This window comes from Carettochelys insculpta, chromosome 3 (genome assembly GCF_033958435.1).
Source record: "Carettochelys insculpta isolate YL-2023 chromosome 3, ASM3395843v1, whole genome shotgun sequence".
Classification (NCBI taxonomy): Eukaryota; Metazoa; Chordata; order Testudines; family Carettochelyidae; genus Carettochelys; species Carettochelys insculpta.
In genome coordinates this window covers 109,152,438-109,174,537 of record NC_134139.1, presented here as the reverse complement: position 1 = coordinate 109,174,537, position 22,100 = coordinate 109,152,438, and the positions used below count along the sequence as shown (strand labels likewise).

General features: G+C 48.4%; 1 protein-coding gene across 3 annotated transcripts in view; it reads right to left on the bottom strand.

The window, feature by feature from the left end:
* SAMD3 (sterile alpha motif domain containing 3) overlaps window positions 1-22,100 on the bottom strand; it is an 89,652-nt gene that overhangs the window by 3,471 nt on the left and 64,081 nt on the right. For all 3 annotated transcript variants that reach the window (XM_074988767.1, XM_074988768.1, XM_074988769.1), the window contains 2 exons: window positions 1,625-1,834; window positions 1,165-1,336 (listed from right to left, as the gene is read on the bottom strand). In XM_074988767.1, coding sequence (XP_074844868.1) covers window positions 1,165-1,336; window positions 1,625-1,834 — 382 coding nt within the window. The remainder of the gene's footprint in view (window positions 1-1,164; window positions 1,337-1,624; window positions 1,835-22,100) is intronic.

The window sequence follows — 22,100 nt, the reverse complement described above, 5'->3', positions numbered from 1 at the left end:
GGCCAAAACTTTCAAATGGCCATTTCAAAGATTACTAATGGGACACTGAATTAAATATTCAGCGCCTGATTAGCATTAGGACACTTTCAGCTGTGGCGCTTCAAAAGTGCGTGGCTCGGCACAGCTACACAGGAGTCCTTTTCAAAAGGATCCCACGCATTTTGAAATCCCCTTATTCCTCTCAGCGGAAGGGACTAAGGGGATTTTGCAACATGCAGGGTCTTTTTGAAAAGGACCCCCGTGTAGCCGCACCACAGCCAGAAGCGTCCTAATGCTAATGAGGCGCTCAATATTCAATTCAGTGCCTCATTAGTAATCTTCGAAATGGCCATTTGAAGTTTTGGCCAAGTGTGGCCCCAGCCTTCCACCGGTTGATTATGCAGTATGTGATTATTGCCCTTTTTGTTTGTTTTAACCAGCTGCCCATTAATTTCATTGAGTGACACCTAGTTTTTATGAGAAGTAGTTATTACACTTCCTTATTTACTTTCTTCATGCCCATCATGATTTTATAGACCTCTATCATATGCCCCTTAGTCATCTCTTTGTCCAAGCTGAAAAGTCCCAATCATTACTAATCTCTCCTCACTAATGACAACTGTGTGCACGCAGTTGGATCTGCAGAGGAAATATACCTGAAGAAGTTATTAATAAGTAACTTTTCCTTACAATATTTCACCATGAACAGACTTCACCCTTATGAACAGTAATTTCCAAGATAACTTCTTCCCTTTCTAGACACATTTGGAGCCTCTAGAATTGCCCATGTTTTTTCATAACTAGTTTCCCAATGGTACAGTATGGCTAGTAGCTAATTCTCTAGGATATAGAGAGGCACACATCTTTATTTCAAATATTTCATTTCCTGCACGTTAGCAATAGCTATAGAATTCTTTTTTTAACCTGTTATTCAAATTTCTTTTCCTATTAGACATAAAAATAAACTCTCATTCATTTAAATAATTAATTCCCCTCCTGATTAATGGGTTCATATTATATTCTGTTTGGAAATTTCTATATATTTTCAAATATCCCCAAATACATTTTTTGAAACAGGGTTTTTTTTTATTCCATAGATAAACAGAAGATAGTCTAATCACAGTAGCCTGGACAATTATACACAACAAATCCCTGACAAATAATACATAGGTATTTAATACTGACATTTCAGAATGTCTTCCTCTGTGTGCTGTTTCAGCTTTTCTCGCAGCATAACATTAATTGGATTATTTCTCACCGAGTACAAAGTCAATATGTTTTCTGAATAAATCTCCAAAATCTCAACTGTTTTCTTATAAACATCCATGTGTGTAAGGAGCTGGAACTCCCTAAAAAGCTAAAGGAAGAGGAAATTTTTATTTTTTTTTATTCAAAATAAATGAATTAACTGTTATTTTTCCCCCTGAGGAATATTTCATATATGTTTGTTAAACGTGAAATTATAGTGAATATTTTGAAGTGATGCCAGGGCAGGAGTATGCATTTACTATGGGGTTAGTGGAGAAATTGATTATTAATGGATGTTTTACTAAAATCATGTCGTACAGCACTCCCACAAGTGCCATCATGCCCATTTCTAGATCATAACATTCACTACTGTTACTAAAGACATGCACAGTATTACCTCATATGGACATCGTAAGAAGGGAAACACTCGGAGAATCTCTTTCAAAGGTATCTTGTTACTGATCATCCTTCTTCGCATTTCTAATGTCTTGTTCATTCTTTTATCAATTTCTTCCCAGTTCCTCTCTGTTTTCATATATTCTTGCTTAAACCAGGTAATATGTTCGTCCATCTCAGTGTCATGTCCTTCAAGATAAACAGTCTCTTCCTGTGAGCAATACAATGACGGATGGTAAATTCTCTAGACTTCTCTACACTTCCCAGAAATATTTTTGCCTGCTGAAGGGGCTACATGATTTGTCATGTAAAAATGGCCTGGTTTGTGTTTCAATCTTCAGGTTAAGTATGTTCATTTTACAAAATGAGTGTTCCTAACTATGACCCTTACAAACTCCACCTGGATTCTGAAAGTCCAGACTCAGTTCTTGTTTCTTGAACTGAAATTGCTCCCTCAGGCTACATCTCCACTAGACTAAGAAAGTGGACCTCAGATGTGAAATTCTAGCCACGCCATTTGCCTAGCTAAAATCAACATTATCTGTGCTTTGCGAACTTCCCTGTCTATACAGGGGAGGGTCGACTGGAGAGTTTCTCCCATCGACCTCCCCTCCTCTTCATGTGTCACGAGGAAGTACAGGGGTCAACTGAGATCCCTGAAAGGTTGATTTAGGGCATCCGTATTAGACACACAAAATTGAACCCTGGAATATTGACCCTGAGTGGGCTGATCTTCCAGGGTAGTGTGGACATAGCCTCAGTGATCTTTCTAAAATCACACTGCCACCAAACTTAAGTTTTTCATTGTTTCCTCGCCAGGTCTCCTTTATAATTAGAAATGAGAGAAGAGCCATAATTCTTATGGCAACCGCAATTAAAGTAATTTACTTGTTGGTGTTTTAGAGAAGTTGTTTATTCAGTAGTTGTAGACAAAAGTAACACTTTTTGCCTAAAAATTACCAGGCAGTCCCTACTCAGTTATAAATCCTATTATTAGTGAGAGCTATTGCTGTCAGAAGCAATAAATGCAGCAGCCTGAAACTACTTAGCTTTCCTCTGACAGAAACCAGTGAATTTGTCTGTTGAGATGTACACAGAAAAGACACTGGTCAAACCACCACTCATACTGCATTTACACTAGCATTTTCCACTGGATCTCCCACTGGTGCAGCTTACTGGTGGGAACAGTGATGAAGACAGATTTAGACAGGGCTCATGCATCACCACCACCATGCCTTCTAGGTGATGTAATGAGAAAACCATCAGGGGCAAGTGTATACCATCAATCCAACCATTAGCACCACGGATGGGAAATTTCTCCCAAAACACTGGATTAGGCGAGGCTTTAGGAGCAGACCAGTACTCAAGTTAGCTTACATCCACTGTCTTCCACCCCCTCAAGTGTTTGTCAGAGAGTCTAACTATATACGCTTTCATTTGTATAGCACTAGTCATCCTAACAGACCCCAAAGTTCTTCACTGATTGACCTGTATGTGCAACATGGAGGTTATAGTCTTTATCCTAGACCAAAAAAACCCTTTGTAAACCTATCATGTTAAGATGGAGGGGAAAAATATCTATAATTTACTCAAGGAAAGAATGCTTGAGACAAAAATTATTAACTTGGAAATTTACAACTAAGGTTCCATTTTATCAATACCTCTCTCCAAAAGTAACAGCAGTTACTAAAAACGACCTTAAACTCTACATCAACAGCTTGGCAAGATCCAGAAACAGAGACTTAGGCTGTGTCTACACTATGAGCTGAAACTGAATATATTAAAATCAATTTATTAATGCTGGGTTTTAGCCATTCAATTTTGAGCATCCTCACTTTCCCACATGCTCCCCACAAAATCGTCCTATTGCTGGCAGACACAAGTAGTTTAAATCGAGTGCTGCAGTAGTGTAGTGTGGGAACCTGTCCCACAGTTTCCCTGAGCCCCATAGCATTCTGGTTATTTTCACTAGTGCAGCATGGGAAAAAAATGCCCTGCAAGGAGATGTGGGTATCTGATGACATCTTCCCACATGTCAGTCCCCCCTCCCCCTTTCCCCTGCTGTGTTAAACAAATGTCCCTTTTTCCAGATGGGATCTGGTTTGCCTTTGTAAGAGATGTGCTTTTTATAATTGAGGGGACGGGGTGAGTAGTAAACCTGTCCCAGTCGACAGGTTTTGAAAACAGGATGCAGAAAGAGAAGTTACTCACCTGTAGTAACGATGGTTCTTCGAGATGTGTCCCCGTGGGTGCTCCACAATAGGTGTCGGGCTCACCCGGCGCCGCAGATCGGAAATCTTCCAGCAGTTTCTCCTGGATTGCGCATGCGCCGGCGTGCACCGCCCCCCTGCACGCCCCCGGCCGCGTGCATGATCCGGTCCCCGCCAGTTCCTTGACCAACCACCTCGGATGCTCCTGAAAAACACTAGACAGAGATCCGAAGCGGGGAGGATGGGCGGGTGGTGGAGCACCCACGGGGACACATCTCGAAGAACCATCGTTACTACAGGTGAGTAACTTCTTTCTTCTTCGAGTGGTCCCCGTGGGTGCTCCACAGTAGGTGACTACCCAGCAGTAACCCAAGTAAGGAGGTGGGTAATTGGTTTATGTGCAGCTTGCCCACGAGAGGACTGCTGTCAACAGACGGGTATCCTCTTAGAATACCTGAGGCAGGGCATAATGCTTGGCGAAGGTGTCATAGGATGACCAGGTTGCCACTCTACAGATGTCTATTAACGCGATGCCCTTGAAGAAGGCTGTTGACGCCGCCACCGCCCTGGTGGAGTGAGCCCTGAGTGGGGCCACCAGAGGAGTCTTTCGAAGTTCGAAGCACATTTTTATACAGGACACAATGTGCTTTGAGATTCTCCGGGAAGAGAGACCTTCTCCTTTTCACCCGGGAGCAAGAGAGACTAGAAGCCTGTCTGTTTCCCGGAACGACTTAGTTCTGTCTGTGTAGAAGGCCAACGCCCTCCTCACATCCAGGAGATGCAGGCGTGCCTCCTTGCCGGAGCTGTGAGGCTTCGGGTAAAACGAGGGTAAAACTAGTGGCTCGTTAAGATTGGACTCCGAAGAGACTTTTGGAACAAAGGCTGGGTGCAGCCTTAAGGTTACCGCCTCCTTTGAGAATACTGTGCAGTGCGGCGTTGCCACCACTGCCGCGAGCTCACTCACCCTGCGGGCTGACGTAGTTGCAAGGAGGAAAGTTGTTTTTCTCGTAAGGAGACGTATGGGAACTGTGGCTAATGGGTCAAAAAGGTGGACCCAATAGCGTGCTGAGCACCAAGTCCAAATTCCACGATAGCGGAAGCGGTTTCCAAGGGGGGGTACAGGTTTACCAGCCCCTTGAAGAACCTGGTAACGATAGGATGGGCGAATACCGTGGGCCCTTCCTCCGTATGCCGAAAGGCTGATATAGCGGTGAGGTGGACCTTTAGCAAGGATAGAGAGAGCCCGCCTCTCTTGAGGTCCAATAAGTATTCTAGTATTACAGGTATAGGAACGTCAAGGGGAGCTAACTGCTTGGTGGAACACCAGGCTGTGAATCGAGTCCATTTCTGCTTGTAAGTCCTCCTGGTGAAGGTCCTTAGGCTACATTCCAGGATTTGTTGTGCTCCCTCCGTACATGTGCTCTTTAAGGAGCTGAGCCATGGATTAGCCATGCTTGTAGGTGCAGACCCTGAGGGTGCGGGTGTACTATGGACCCTTGAGCCCGCGTGAGTAAGTCTGGCGCCACCGGTAGAGGGAGCGGTGGGCGGTCCAACATGTGCAGAAGCAAGGGAAACCATTGCTGCCGATCCCAAGCGGGACTATGAGTATCATGCGAGCTCTCTCCCTTCTGGCTTTGTGCAAGACCTTGCGGATAAGCACTGCAGGGGAAACATGTAAAGTAGGGAGCCCTTCCATGAAAACATGACCAGGGACCCCCGCCCCACTCCTGCCCTGGAGCAGTACTGGTGACACTTTTTTTTTTTTTTTTGGTACTGGGTGGCAAACAGATCGTTCTGGGGAAAACCCCCATGTATGAAAAATGTGCTGTAGCAGATCGGAGCGGATCTGCCATTCATGCGTGATTGCGAAGTGCCTGCTCAGCTGATCTGCATTCACCTTGTGAGCGCCCGGCAAGTACGAGGCTTTCAACATTACGTTATTGGCGATGCACCGATTCCACAATCGGAGTGCTTCCGCACATAGGGCATGGGATCGTGCTCCTCCTTGTCAATTGATGTAGAAACATAGTGGAGGTAATTGTCGGTATTGAATCCCGACTACTTTGCCATGTAGGTAATCTCGAAAATGTTTGCAGGCGTTGAACACTGCTCTGAGCTCCAGTATGGATATGTGCAGTGTCTGTTCTGCAGGGGACCATAGCCCTTGCGTTACCTTGTCGCCCCTATAAGCTCTATATGTTGTGTGGGTTCGGACTTTGACTTTGCGAGGTTGATGACTAGGCCCAGCGAAGAAATGTGTCCGCTGTGACACGCATCATGTGTGAGACCTCTGCCTTTGAGGTCCCTTTTAGCAGGCAGTCGCCCAGATATGGGAAAAATAAACACCCCCTGTCTGTGCAGGTAGGCTGACGCCACTGCCAGAGTTTTGGTAAAGACTCTGGGGGACGAGGAGAGGCCAAACGGAAGAACCCTGTGCTGGAAGCGCTCCTGGCCGACCATGAAGCGGAGGAAGCGTCTGTGTGCCGGGTGGATTGTTATATGAAAGTAAGCATCTCTTAAGTTGAGTGCTGCAACCCAGTCTCCATCATCCAGTGCCGTGAGTATCGAGGCAACTGTGATCATCCGAAAACCACTGCTTGCGCAAGTAACGGTTGAGGCCCCGAAGATCTAAAATGGGCCTCCAGTGTCCTGTTTTCTTCCCTGGTAGGAAGTAGCGTGAATAAAAACCTTCCCCTGGAATTATTCCGGCACTCTTTCCACCGCCCTTATGAACATAAGGTGAGTCACCTTGTCCTTGAGCCTCGCCTCGTGGCAGCGTCCCTGAGGTGAGGCCTGGTGGGAGGCTTCGTCGGTGGAAGCAACTGGGAAGGGATCGCGTAACCCGTGGCTATGATCTCCAGCACCCATATGTCTGTGGTGATCTTTTGCCATTGGCAGTGGAACGGTCTGAGGCGATGATGGAACATGAGATGAGAGTGGCATTGAGCGAGGGTATTGATAGTGCAGCCCCGACATACCCATCAAACTTGTTGCCTTTGGGCCTGACCCGAGGGCGTACGGCTTTGTTGAGAACGTCGCCTAAGAGTTCTGTACTGTTGCCGCTATTGATAGCGCCCTTGGCCGTAGCCCCGTTGATATTGAGCACGCTGTGGTTGTAAGCGTAGCGTCTTTGCTGAGGATAAAATTTTTCCCTCCTGTATGGGGGAGTATAAATGCCCGAGGTTCTAAGTGTAGCTCTCGAGTCCTTACTGGAGTGAGGGACCAAGTGGGTTGAGTCTGCAAACAGCTTTTGTGTATCAAAGGGAAGGTCCACGATCTTCGCCTGTAGGTCCCTCAAGGTACCCGACGTCTGGGACCACGATTCTCTACGCATGACCACTGCTGTAGCCGTTGAATGTGCTGCCGTGTCCAGGGCAATCTGGACTCCCGTCCGCGATGCTGCATAGCCCTCTTGAACAATCGCCTTTAACACTGGCTTTTTATCTTCCAGAAGTGGATCCATGAGGGGAGTAAGCCCAGAGTAATTATCAAAATTATGGTTTGCTAGGTGTGCCCATAATTTGCCACTCTCAATAGCAGGATAGGAGAGGAATATACCTTCCTGCCAAACAGCTCTAGCTTCTTAGCATCTTTGTGCAATCCCCCGATTTGTACTGAGAAGCCTTTGACCTCTGCTGGGACGACCCGACCACCAAAGAATTTGGTTGTGGGTGACTGAAGAGGAACTCCCATGCCCTTTGCCGGGACGAAGTATTTCTTATCCGCTCTCTTGTTTGTAGGCGGGACAGAGGCCGGAGTCTGCCATATATAGTAGTGGCTGACTCCAGAATGGCTTCGTCCAGCGGAATAGCAATTTTGGATGAAGCCGGGGGTCTCAAATTTTTCAGGAGTTTGTGATGTTTCTCCTGCACCTCTGCCGTTTGAATGTCTTGCGTGAAAGCCACCCTTTTAAACAGCTCCTGAAACTGTTTAAGGTCATCCGGGGGAGAGACATCCCCGGGGGCCATGGCCTCATCTGGGGAGGATGAGGAGGAACCACTAAGGTAAACCTCCCTCGAACCTTCGGGTTCCTGTGGCCGATGATACACTTGCTCGCTGGAGGATTGTGAAGGAAAGTCTCGGGGTTCTAAAATTAACTCCCCTTGAGACAACTGTGTTTCCGTCCCCGATCGGGAGTACCCATGGGGGTATTGAGCGGCCGGGGGGGACCTGCCCCTGGGGTAGGCCTGTGGTTTGTCTGTGTCCAGCATGATAAGGACAACCATGGCAGCATGGGCAAGGGTCTGGGGATGGAGACCTGGACCACTCTCTGGGTGTGTACCCCCGATGTCTGGGAGAGCGAGACCTCTGCAACGACACAGATAGAGGTGAAACTGGCTTGTGATAGTACTCCAGGGAATCCAATCCCAGAAATGGTGAAGGTGGCCCAAGCCATGGTGACATTGGTTGGAGGAATGGAAAAGGAGGTGGTGTTTTTTTTTTTTTGTTTCTTTTTTCCGGATGGGCCGGTGGAGACACAGGCCTTCGGTGCGGCGTGTGTATCACGGGGGGAGGGCTTGGTGCTAACAGCAGTGCAGCCCTGTCCAGAGATGGACTACGGTGCTGGGTTTTTGATGTTGCCTTGCCCCTCCCGTGCCGGGGATCTCAGCCCCTCTGTCAGCGCCGCGCTCGGCACTGTCAGCGGCGGTGCCACGCGGGTGTCCCCCTCCGGTGCCTGCAGGCTCCGTGCCTGGTGCCCCTGCACTGCTGGTGCCGTGGGGGTCTGTGCTGCCTGTGGTGGTGCCGCCGGTTCCGGTGCTTGCGAGGCGCCGCGCGTGCTGGCTGTTGTATAACCGGAGGCTCAGCCTCTGCCACGTGCGCTGCCGCTTGCCTGAGTATGCGGCTGGTGGCTGTGTGCTCCGCTCGTCCTGCTCGCTGCAAACGCACGGCAAGGATCGAGCCAGGGAGAGTTTCCTCCGTTTCTGCACTGAGGGTGTCACAGAAAAACTGCCCTCCTCTTATGCAACCCAGTGGGCCGTTCTGGGTGAGGCTTCCCTGGCAAGTCTGGCTGGAGAGCCTTAACAAGAGCATTTTACGCCTCATCGCTCTGTCCTTCCTGGCCCTGGCTGTGAACTTAGCACAGTGAGAACGCGTCTGGGTAGGCTGTAATTCCCCCAGGCATCAGATGCCTTCGCTATGCCCCACGGAGGCCGGCATAGCTTCACAGCATGACTCCCGCTTTGTAAAACCTGAAGAGGCCATTGCAGTGAGTCCTTTATTGTTAATAGGGTACTTAGCACTTAATCCGTGCCTTTCCACCCCAAATAGTGATCACTGGCCTGCGGCAGCGGGCGACCTAAATAGCCTTCACGTCCGCTCTTCTCTTCTCCGCTCCTCTTTTTCCTTTTTTTTTTGCTGATATTCTCTTTGTCTTTGCTTTCTCTTCTTTTTTTTTTTTTGGTTAATAACCAAAAACAACAAATTACACATGGAAAAAAAACACTAAGTAATCTGACTCTGGCCTTAGCCTGAGTGGATTCCGTCTGCAGCCGATGGCGGTTGAGAAGGAACTGGCGGGGACCGGATCGTGCACGCGGCCGGGGGCGCACAGGGGGGCAGCGTGCGCCGGCGCATGCACGATCCAGGAGAAACTGCTGGAAGATTTCCGATCTGCGGCGCCGGACGAGCCCGACACCTATTGTGGAGCACCCACAGGGACCACTTGAAGAAGCAGCACTGGATCTTCACAGGCTTGGATCTGAATTTAGCCCTCCTGGCAAAGATGATCCTCAGAATATGTTTAAGTAGATATGGGTGCTACACTGAAACTGAAATGAATCAGTGAAACAATGAGGGATCAGGGTGGCTAAAAGACCCCAGACTACAGCCAGCCCCAAAAGTTTTGACCACCCAGGGAAACCCACCACCAGCCGCTATTGACAGCGTGCCTAGGCTTGGAGCTAGGTTTGGACCTGAATCTGGATTTAAACCTCCTGGAAAAGAAAGCCCATCAAAGCAGAATATGTTTATGTAGACACGGGCACTACCCTGAAACTGCAATGAATCACTGAAACAGTTACAGCTTGGGGCGGCAAAAAGACCTCAGACTATAGGCAACCCCAAAGATCACGTCTGCCAAGGAAGACTTCCCTCAGGCAGCTAAAAGACCCCAGACTACAGCCAGGTTTGGACCTGCCAAAAAAACCCTCGGAACAAGCATATTCCTCGCTGCAAGCCTCACTTTGAGAACTATGGTATCTGTACAGCTACTACATTGCCTTCATTGAAACAGTTATGGCTCGGGGCAGCTAAAAGACCCCTGGGTACAGTCAGCACCTGAAAATTGTGACTGCTGAGGGAGGCTTCCCAAGGGCAGCTGAAAGACCCCCAGCTACAGCCAGCCCCTTGGCCTTTGGCTAAAGCCCATCCAAAAATTTCCTCTCAGAGCACAGCCACACTAGTAAAGTACTTTCTTCTGTGGCCCAAATATTGTGACTGACCAGGGAGACATCCCCTGGCTGGCAACAGGACACTCACTGCACCCAAGCTGCCTGGCACCTTCTGTAGCAAGTCCTTTTATTGGTTCTGAGTCAAGCTATGTGATGCGGCTGGACACGGGAAAGTTCCAGACTGGATGGCGCCTCTGGGCAGAGGGAAGGAAGAGGATGTGGGGTCAGGACAAAATGTAAGTGGCTGAAAAGAAATTCTCATCTAAGCACAACCCCCACCCACAGACTAGCTGCCACGTGATGCATGCAAGGGAAAGTTCCAGAATGCATGGCGCTTCTTGGGCAGGAAAGGGAAGGGATGTAGGGGGGCAGGACAACATGTAAATGGCTGAAAAGCTTCTCGTCCTATCAGACAAGCAAAACCCCCACCCACAGCCTAGCTGCCACATGGTACAGGGGGCAGTGGCTCGCACCAGGCAGCGCAGAAAAAGAAGGCAGCTAGCAGTGTTATACCCAGAACCGCAGACTCCTACAACCATGTTACTAGCAAAGAAAAGGATTTTTTAGCCTCTCATGACCCTGCAGCCATGGGCTTCCAGATATTGAATTGAAATGGTCTTCCTGTTGCCTAATTCCTCTGCACCTGAGAGCAGTGGAGATGGAAGAGACCAGAGTGGAGAACTGGTGGGTGGGGGGCACATACAGGATATGGCTGGAGGCTGATGAATTCAATTTAAAGACATGGCGCTTCCTCACTACCCTTCATTCGGAATTTTAAATTCGAACTGAACGCTACACCCGTCAGGTTAGTATGATATTGTGCTATCAATATTATGTTGATTTTAGTGCACTATAGATTGAGCTAATGGAATTTACAGTGAAGACAGGCACTTGGGAAAAATTGGGCTGATTGACTTAAAATCAATATTTCATAGCGTACACATAGCCATAATGTGGGTTTCAAATACCTGTTAGTGGCTTGCAGAATTCTGAGATATTGGCATACAACACAGTGGGGTTTTAATTCCCTTAAGCCTCTCCTTCCTCCTTCCTCAGCCCACCTTCCTTCTTCCTTCCTTCCTCATCAACTGGTAGCAAGGCTGAATACAATAGCAATGGTCTAAAGGGTCAATTTTGCTCAACTATTTTGTAATATTATAGTTGCAAAGAACAAACGGCTCCTGCCCAAGGCAACAGGTTCTCTTTTGAAGCCTTTCTGCCACAAGAGGGGTAGGCAGTGGGAAACAGGGAAGAAGAAAATGGACTGGGAAGAAGAAACAAAAGAAGGAGCAAGGGAACTGAAAATAAAGGTTGAGTAAAGTTTGTGATGCAGCTGCAGTTTCTGGAATTATAGTTTGGCTGCTGTAGGCAGACAAAACCAGCTTTATCATCTTTAGTATCCAGAAGTTTGCAAGCACAGCAACATCTGCAGTTTTGTCAAATAAGCACACCGCTACTGGAACTTTATTTTAGCATGTTCAGAATGGTGATGGCTATTTAGAAACATTCTTTCCCTGTAATCTGTTTCCAATCACACAATTGTAGTCCAGTTGAAGTGGGTGTTTGTCGGCCATAGGTAGACATGTTGGTGTTTTAAGCGCTTTCAGCCCACCCCCTCAGCATGGCTGCAGCGCAAAGGACAGTGATTAACAAAAGCACAGCCTGCCTGTTGCGCATGTGTATGCATTTACTTCCACAGTTTGTATCCTAGGCTTCCTGTAAATGACATGAAAGAACATTACTTTGCTGGAACTGAAAAACAGGAGGAAGGATATGTGACTGATGTCTCCCATTCTAAAGAGCACCTTTGCCTGCGGTACGCATTTACAAAATGCCTGCCTGTGAATTAGCAGCCTGTTCAACCACCTGAACTGTGCTGCAATTGCTCCTTTCTGGAGAAGTAAATACTCCCAACAACAAAGTTACCCCTAAGACATGTGGCTTCCCATGAAACCCCATGCAGGGTTCAGGGCTGCAGCAGAGAGATCTCTCAGCACAAATCCTGAAGCTGCCAGGGATGCTCCTAGCATGGGAGCCTTCCAGGTAAGCCAAGGCCCCAGCCTCCTGCCCCACCTTGAGCCACCCAGCCCTGAGCACCCTCCTGCACCCTGAAGTCCTCATCCCTGGCAGCCCCACCCGAAAGCCATCATTCCAAACCTAGAGCTTGTACCCACTCCTGCACCCCAGCCCCAGAGCCCCTCCCCAAACCTGGAACCCCTGCTTGCATCCCAAATTCCTCATCCTCAGCCCCACCCCAGACCTGCACCTTCAGCCAGAGCCCTTGCACCCTCAACCTGCCCTACCCTAAGCCCCTCATCTCCAGCACCACTCTAAGAGTCTGAACCGCCTGCACCCCAAGCCTCCACCTCAGCCCTGAGGGAACACTGAACAGGACCGCCCTATTTTTAAGGCAATGCTGAATTTTAAAGGCTTTTTCTAACATAGGCAAAAGTATATAGCAGTGCACACAACCCCAAAGCCCTCAACTCGACTAGAAAGAGCTGCAGAACGCTTCTGCCTCTTGGGCTGCTGCCCTGGTCTTCCAGTTCTGACAGGCATCAAGCAACTTGCTGTTGTCATTCTTCAACAGGCAGCCTCAAGACAGGACCACGTTACCCACTTGTAGCAAACATTTTCAGGTAGGTGCATTGTAATGAGGGGTTTACCTGGCAATACCTGTAGACTTTTCCCTACCTAACACAAGGAAATACCTAATTCAAAGTAAGTTTTAGGCTGGTACTTAGGCCCCAAACTCACATGGCTGTGAGAATCCTTTCTCCGTATGCACTGCCAGTACCACTGACTTCAAACGTGTTGATTTGTCAAAGCACTAAATTTCCCTCCTTGTGTGGGTTTAATTCAAGAGCACTGTGGCAAAATAAGTTATTAGTTAATAATGAAATTCTGTCCTACAACTACAACTGCATGCCTATAATTCCAGTGGTTATTTAATTGGGAGAAACACATATGTCAACAGAAGAACAGAACCTTGTGACGATGCTGCTATATTAGTTTTAGAATTGATAGTTGTTAATGGAGAAGCATAGCAGGAGTGCAGTATATTTAACTATAGCGTGGTTGTGGATAAATAGTTACTCTCCAAGCAAAACTGGATGAGACTACAAAGGAAAACATAGCTGTTTGATTTATGCTTATTAAGTATTTTAAGCAATTTTATTCATACTAAACTTGAGATTTCTGATAGAATGAGAAAATATGGCACTAGTTCAAGGCTACATGAATAGTTTCTGACATCAGGAGTTTATCTAACTTTTTTTTTTTTGCTTATATTAACAATAGTGTTTAGCTCCATGTTTCTAACACAACATTCCACATAAAACTCCCTGATTATAGGGCTTCTGTATTTCATCAGCTCATTTTTTTTTTTAGACACTCATTTATGTAATACCTTCTTACAAACAAAGAACTCATGGGCTGTTTTTCAATCAGCTCTCAATCTCATCTAAATGCGTGACTGTTTAAGATCTTTTCCTTCAAAGAGCTATACTTAGACATGTTTTCCCTTTACCTTTCCGTTTGTCACACAATGGCTACATCTACACTAGCCAAAAACTTTGAAATGGCCATGCAAATGGCCATTTCTAGGTTTACTAATGAAGCGCTGAAATACATATTCAGCGCTTCATTAGCATGCGGGCGGCCGTGGCACTTCGAAATTGACGCGGCTCATCCAGACGGGGCTCCTTTTCGAAAGGACCCCACCTACTTCGAGGTCCCTTATTCCCATCTGCTCATAGGAATAAGGGGACTTCAGAGTAGCCGGGGTCCTTTCAAAAAGGAGCCCTGTCTGGACGAGCCACGTGGCGGCGAGCCACGTCAATTTCGAAGTGCTGCGGCCGCCCGCATGCTAATGAGGCGCTGAATATGTATTTCAGCACTTCATTAGTAAACTTCGAAATGGCCATTTGCATGGCCATTTCGAAGTTTTTGGCTGGTGTAGACATGGCCAATGATCGTTACAATATACAAAAAGCCATTTCAACCCAGAGGTGACAGCCATTCATTGGGAGACAGGGGTAGGGGGAGAAATAATTCCTGTGTATCTGCATGTACTAGTTTAAAATCCCTATCTGCAGTGGCATTTAAACTTTTTTGAATAATGGTGCTTAAACACAGATAAAATTCTGCTGCCGTCAAGTTTAACCCTGTGGTGTGGCTCACCAGCATAAAACAAGGACAAACTGAGTTCTTCTTCAGTGGATACAGTGAAGCTCGCCACTGAGGTGTGGGTAGGAGCACTAGAGCCCCTGTGTGCACACTGGAGAATTTTGCCTACCACTGCTCAGAGATGCCTCATGGTTATAGCACAACTGTTGGCTATATGAAGCAGCACCATCCCAATCCCCTTCAATTCCTTCTTGCCCCCTGTGGCTAGAGTTGGAGCTGCGTGCGATTTCTAGCCTCACACCCTCTTGATTTCTTAGTGACTTTTCCAGTTGTCTATAGTTAATTGGTATTCTTAGAACAGTGCTAGTTACATTTAGGCTGTGCCTACACTTACCAAAAACTCTGAAATAGCCATGCTAATGGCCAGATTGAAGAATACTAATGAGGTGCTGAAATGCATATTCAGCACCTCATTAGCATGCCGCCGGCCATGGCACTTTGAAATTGCTGCATTTTGCTCCATGCGGCTCGTCTACACAGGGGTCCTTTTCAAAAGGACCCCACCAACATCGAAATCCCCTTATTCCTATTAGCTCATATGAATAATGGTAGTCCATCAATCCGATGATGACAAATCTGTGCATATCATCTGTTATTGGTCTCATGGTATGCCCTCTGGTGACTGTGTAAGCCAATTCTAGAGGTGCACATTTTGCCGCAGATGGTGCATGGGAAGTTTGCAATCTGTGGGTTGTGCATTGCTGATGCTCTGTGACGTTGTTCGCGTGCCTCGTGTAGGCGTCGGCAGCGGTCTTCCTCAAAGGCAATGCAGGTATTTCTGACTGTTGCACGCCACTGTGTTCTGTCACTGGCGGCATCCTCAAGGTCCCTAGGTTTGATACTGCTGTACTGCAGATTGGCTTTGATGGTATCCTTGTAGCGTTTCTGTGGACGACCTATACGCCAGATGCCCTGGGAGAGTTCACCATACAGAAGCTGGCGAGGGATTCTGTTGGCATCCATGCAGCTGACATGATTGGTCCAACGTAGTTGTGACTTCATAATCATTTCGATGCTCATCATCTGGGCTCTCTCGAGGACCTCAAGATTGGGCACTTTGTCTTGCCAGCGGATTTTCTTGATGTTACGGAGGTAGTGCATGTGGAATGCTTCGAGCTGCTTGATATGACGCCTATATAGTGTCCATGTTTCGCACCCGTACAAAAGAGATGAGAGAACAACAGCTCTGTACACAAGCAGTTTTGTTGACATCCGGATGTTATGGTGGTTTAGACCTCTGACATGCAGACAGCCAAGTGCCTGGCTCGCTCTGGATATTTGCAGGTTGATCTCATTATCCAGTGATCCATCACTGGATATGACACTACCCAGGTATTGAAAGTTCTCCACTACTTTAAGCTGAGTGCTGTCAATGGAGATACTCGGGACAGGAGCATTTGATCCAGGTGCAGGTTGATGGAGAACTTCTGTCTTTCCGAGGCTGATAGATAGTCCAAAATGTTGCAAGGCCTCAGCAAACTTGTTGACAGTGTGCTGAAGATCGTTTTCAGTGTGAGCCATAAGGGCACAGTCATCAGCAAAGAGTGCCTCAGAAAGGAGTTTCTGCACTGTCTTAGTCTTTGCATTCACGCGACAGAGGTCAAAAAGTGAACCATCATGCCAGTATTTCAGGTATATACCTCAGTCCAGGTCTTTCATTGCATAGTTAAGGACGCATGCAAAGAACAGGTTAAATAAGACAGGAGCAAGAACACATCCTTGTTTCACGCCATTGGTGATGCTGAAGGGGGTTGATGTGTCCATCAGACAGTACTTCACCTGTCATGCCATCATGGAAAAGGCGTATAATCTGGACAAATTTTCTGGGGCAGCCAAGTCGTATTCGAATGGTCCAAAGGGCTTCCCTGTTGACAATATCAAACGCCTTTGTCAGATCTATGAAGACAGCATACAGGTGCATGTTCTGTTCAATGCACTTCTCTTGTATTTGTCTGACAGCAAACACCATATCGGCTGTGCTCCGGCCAGGTCGAAAATCGCATTGACTTTCAGGTAGATTTGGCTCGGAAATACTGGCTATTAGGCAGTTCAAGATGATGCGGGCGATGATCTTTCCTCCAACGGAGAGGAGGGATATGCCTCTGTAGTTTCCACATTCTGCTTTGCTGCCTTTATTCTTGAAAAGGGAAACAATAATAGCATCGCGGAGGTCCTGTGGTATGTGTTCATCCTCCCGGATGCTGATGATCACGCTATGGAACGCTGCTAGTGCTGCTGGACTTGCCGCTTTATATCCCTCTGCTGGTATCCCATCTTTTCCAGGAGCTTTTCCTGAACTCATCTGGCTAACAGCTTTCTTAATCTCATCTATAGTGGGCGGAAAGTCAAGATCTGTCAGGATGGGTTGTTGTGGAATTTCATTGAGGACGTTATTCATGATCAATGGTCTGTTAAGGAGGTTGCTAAAGTGTTCTCGCCATCTTTCGTTGATGCCCTCTTTGTCTTTGACCAGCGTTGTGTTGTCTGATGACAGCGATGGGGTAGTCCTTGGTTCAGAAGGTCCACAGACAGTCTTAATAGCACTAAAGAACATCTTTGAGTTGTGGGTCTCAGCATAGTGCTCAATTTCTTTGGCTTTTCTCTCCCACCAGCTGTCTTGTATCTGATGGAGGTCTTTCTGTGTTTTGCTCTGAAGGTGCTTGAAATGGTCCCGTTTGGAGGCTGAGGGGAGGGGTCATTCTGCCATTCAATAAAGGCTTTTCTCTTTACTTCCAGTGCTGAACATATTTCTTCTTGGTTCTCATCGAACCAATCCTGATGTATTCTTTTCTTTGGTCCAAGCGATGTTATTGCTGTGTCAGTCACTATCTGCTTGAACTGATCCCACTTTTCAGTTACAGTACCAATCAGTTGACCGTGGGATGTTAGTCATCTGAAAATTGTTGAAACATTGGGCATCCTTCAGTTTGGCTATGTTAAAAGCAGGTTGCACATGCTTAAGGCATTTATGCCGAGAGGGAGCAATGTAAAGTTGAAGAGACATCCTGACTAATCTGTAATCTGTCCAGCACTCTGCGCCTCGCATTACTCTGATGATCAGTACGTCTCGGATGTCTCGCCTTCTGACAATGGCATAATCTCATATGAATAAGGGGATTTCAATGTTCGTGGGGTCCTTTCGAAAAGGACCCGGTGTAGACAAATGAATTGCGGCAATTTTGAAGTGCCACGGCCAGCAGCATACTAATGAGGCGCTGAACATTTCAGCCTCATTAGTATTCTTCAATCTGGCCATTAGCATGGCCATTTTGGAGTAAGTGTAGACATAGCCTTAGTGTTAGTTAGCATTAGTTTAAGTATTTCCCTGTTGATACTTTCATCAGGTCTTAAGTATTGCCTGTTGCATGGGGGAGCCATTTGCAGATAGTTCACAAAATGGGATCTTCATCTAAAGCAGCACCTGCTTGAACAGGTCACGTGGCCTTTTTTAGCACCAAGGCCCGTGATGGATCAGTGGTCACCCTCCACTTCCGAGGGTGCTGCTGCTTCGCATCCTGAAGGTGGTGCCTGGAGATGCAGGCGTTACTCTCCATTGAATGTGACAGGGCAGGGGTCCTCCCACAGCCACCCCAGAGCATGTGGGGACTTGCCTGCCTCCTTTGGGAGGAGTGCATACCAGCAAGAGTCAGTGTTGACTCATGGGATGGAGCAGATCTCCTCAACCTCTCCCTGGCACCATGGAGGGAGTTCAGATACCCCGACTGTATCGGGCAAGAACAGACCTTCTCTGCCTTTCTGTCCCAACCTCTCACAGGCTCTAGGACTTTGCCAGAGTTGAATCATTTATAGCCAGCCCCACTGGCTGAGCGAGCCACACAGTCAGTGGAAACGGGGTTGGGCACAGCACAAGTCCAGGAACAATTTTGGCAGCCCTGCCGTCTGCGGCACTACTGTCACCATGATGGCACTCGCTGCCTTCTGCTTTGGCACTTCAGTCAGCTTGGGACCGCTGCTGACTTCAGGGTTGATGCCACTTCTAGCACTGAAACCAGCAGAGGCATTCTGGTGCCATCCATACAGTTTCCACTGTGAGCAACCCTTTTCTCTTCATTTTACCCTACGGATGAGACAGAGTGGCTGCCTGCAGTTTCAGGACTGGTTCCACCTTTATTGTGTGAAGCTCAGGACTCCCTGGTGTCTGTATCAAGATCTTCCTCCTTCCCTTGTCCATCACCTGACCCACAGTTTAGGGGAGAGGAGTACCCATGTAGCACTATGGGTGCCAGGCCTGGTGCTCATCTCGTGGTCAGGACTGTGGCCCCATTACTTTAAAAGTCTGCAAATTTTATTTGTCAATAAATAAACATGGAAACTACAGCACGGCAGTGCGGAAAACAGGACACTGATGGCACAGACATGGAAAATCACCTTGCAGCCCCTCCTCCTCAGGACACAGACTGGCAATGAGGCTGTACGTGGAACACCCCAGGAACACCCTGCAGCCTCACCCCTCTGCTCCAGGTATGGGCCGGCCCAGCAGGAGCTAAGTGTGGAGGGGCTTAGTATGGATGGATCCAGATGCGGGAGGAGAGGGTTCCAGATGGGGCAATCTGGTGTGGGCAGCTCAGGGTGGAAGGGTATCTGTGTGGACAGAGGCTTGTTGGGGTAGCCAGATGCTGGGGCAATGGGACTCTGCAAGACAGTCCAGACGAGGGTAGTTGCAGCTCACTGGGCGGAGGGGACCTGGCTGTGGGAGAATGGGGCTTAGCAGGGGATTCTGGGGGAGATGAGCTTGTTGGGACGTAGATTCAGGTGCAGCTGGTTAGGGCTCAGCCAGCTGGAGAATCCAAGTGCAGAAATGGGGCTTATCTGGGTGGGGATTCGAGTGGCGAGACATCAGCTGGGGTTGCTCTGGGCACAGGAGTGGGGGTCCAGTTATAATGGGGTGGAGTGCAGCAAGGGTGTCTGGGTACAGGGGGGTGGCTCCAGATGCAGGAGGTGAGGCCAAGCAGGGTGGGAGGTTGGTGGAGCGGGTGAGGCTGAGCAAGGGATCTGGGCATGAAGGTCCAGATGCACAGGGTTGGGTGGATGGGGGAACAGGAAGGCGTGTGGAGTTTTCTGAAGCAAGCCACTGCCCCAACCATGCCTTGCAAGAAAGAGGGAGTCCAGTGCTTCCCCTGCCCAGCTGGGACGAGCAGCTAGTCCTGGTGCCGGGTAGGTGCTACCAGCAGGGAGATCCCAGCTAGGTCCATCACCCATGGATCTGGCAGTCAGCTGCTCTGTCATCACCACCAGTTTCTGTGGCACCTGGCTCTTCCTCTTCTTCAATACGAGAGGATTTCAAGGCAGATCGGGACTTCTCCAGTGTCCAGCTGCTTCCCTGGGTACTCAGGTAGAGTTGCTGCAAAAGAATACCCCTACGTTTCTGGGTATCCTGCGGCCATCTGTGCCTTGGAGAGCCGCCTCCCAATTAACAACACGCTCCTAGAGCCCTCTGGAGCATGCTGGCTTCGATACCACCTGTGACGGAGTGCATGAAGAAATGCTACTTCACAGCAGCGCAGGGACTGGATGGCTTTTAGTCAGGTCTGACCTTAAACTGCCTAGTGGTAACTAGATCTAAACAGATGGACTTGATGTGTAGGAAGAGTTACACCTCCTCTTCCCTGCTACCCAAATATGATTTTGTGAACTTGACAGCTAGTCTGTTTGCATAACTGCTGCCCGAACCCTGAGGGAGGAATTTGGGGCATTTATTACCAAAGACAGCGAAGAGGACAAGACTTCGTCACAGCATGTCCCAGATGCCACAGATACTCTGGCCAGTGATGGCCTCAGGAGTGGGAGGAAAGGACCAATGAAAAGGGCATCCTGGTTCAAGAATTCAGGCATTAATCCCAATGTACGAGATGATTTGTTCTTTGAGTGCAGAATCCTTTTTGTCAGACACTGCTCTCCTCCAAGGACACTAGAGCTACCGTATGTATGGTCCTAGGGGTGCACGGGTGCCAGTGTGGTAGTCAACAGCAGCAATATCTGCAGCAAATATTTGGGGAGACTTTTCCTCACAACACAGCAGAACTCGTCCAGAAAGGGGCACGGGCCCAGGCCCAGAAGAGAACACAGTCTGGTCCAGGTTTGCCAGCTGACTTGGATTCCCTCAGCTCCCCAAGCACTCATTTTGACTCCTTGCTCCAGTGCAATGTTCCAGTCACCGCTGCCTTCTGCCCATCCTTCTCTTTACAGACCCTAGTTGAAGCTGCCAAGGTGTTGGCAACAACGGTCGGAACAACTTCCTCGCCGATTGTCATGTATTCAGGCCCAGGAAGCGAAGGGTGGCCTGAGCATCCGTTAGGCCATGCAGCTATTGCATCGGTCTGCGCCCCAAAGAGACCACTCCTATCAGATGGGAGATCTCTGCTCTCCAAGCATCAGGGGATTCTAAGAAGTTGTTGGCCCCAACACACAGCTGGTCCCCCCACTGCTCCCAGTTGGTGGCAGATCCCTTGGGGAACTAAGGGCCACAACGGGGGAGGCACATCCTCGTAGCGCCAGTGATGGGAAGTAGCCAATACCACATGGTCTTTCTTCCCCAGTGCCAAAGAGCTATGGCTCTTGGCCTTCCTTTTGGTTACCAGCAACAGAGAGCAGTGTCAGATGGAGCCCAGTGTGCGGGTGTCCGATGCACCAACACTGAAGTACAAAGGGTAGAGTCTGGCTGAGAAGGCTCAGATGCCAGGCAGGGAATAGAGTAGAGCTCTAGAGTAGGGTCAGGGCTGAGGCTCTGGGTTGGGGGTGTGGGGGACTGGGAGGGAGTTAGGGTGTGGGAGGAGGCTCAGGTCTGGGACCTAGGGTTGGGGTGTAGGGCACTTACCTGGAGCAGCTTCCAGTGTGGGGGAAGGAAACAGGTGGCTCCATGCAATCCAAACTCTCTTGGTGCTTGCCTGCAGGCACAATCCCCCACAACTCCCATTTGCTCTGATCCCTGGCCAATGGGAGCTGTGGAGGCAGAGCCTGCAGGTGAAAGGATGGCAGAAGAGGGAGCATTTCCTGGCACTTGATGCAACATAGCTTCAGACAGGGTGATGAGAACAGCAGTCAGCAGCACATGGAAGGGCTGGGCCACAACACAGAGGCTTTAGAGGAGGCAACCCAAGACACTAGACTAAGGAAGGCCCCTATGCTGCAAACCCTAGTGTCTTTCTTAATTCAGCCCAGCTGCTGGGGCCAGAGGAGTGTGCCTCTTCCCAAGCCTTAGCAATTCCCTGCTGGCCCTGGTGCAGCCTGCAGCAGTGGAGAGGCACTCTCCTCCAGCCCCAGCAGGGAGTTGCCACAACTGGGCAGCCCTGAGTTCCCCACACGTTGCCATGCAGCTTAGAGGGAATCTGAGCACTGGGTGGGTGCTTTTCTGTGTGTTCTACTAAAGGAACATATACAAAGCTCTTGCCAAAACTGGCTTATTGAAGTGTGCGTCTGTACTGTCTAAATCATAGAGTCCCAGGGAGCTTAGCCAGGTGTGTTTATTAATACACAAAAACCAAATACAAGGCCAAATAAATTCAGATTTCTTAATTTTGCTAGCATGATTTCTCAAACGTAAAGGTGCGCACTAATGCTAGGTCTTGCATTTAAAATTTCTCTGGCATGTAAACAAGAGAAGAAATGAGATTCCTAAAATGAAGGCAGCCCTAAGGAAGACTTACACATCCCATCATCCTAATTCCATAGG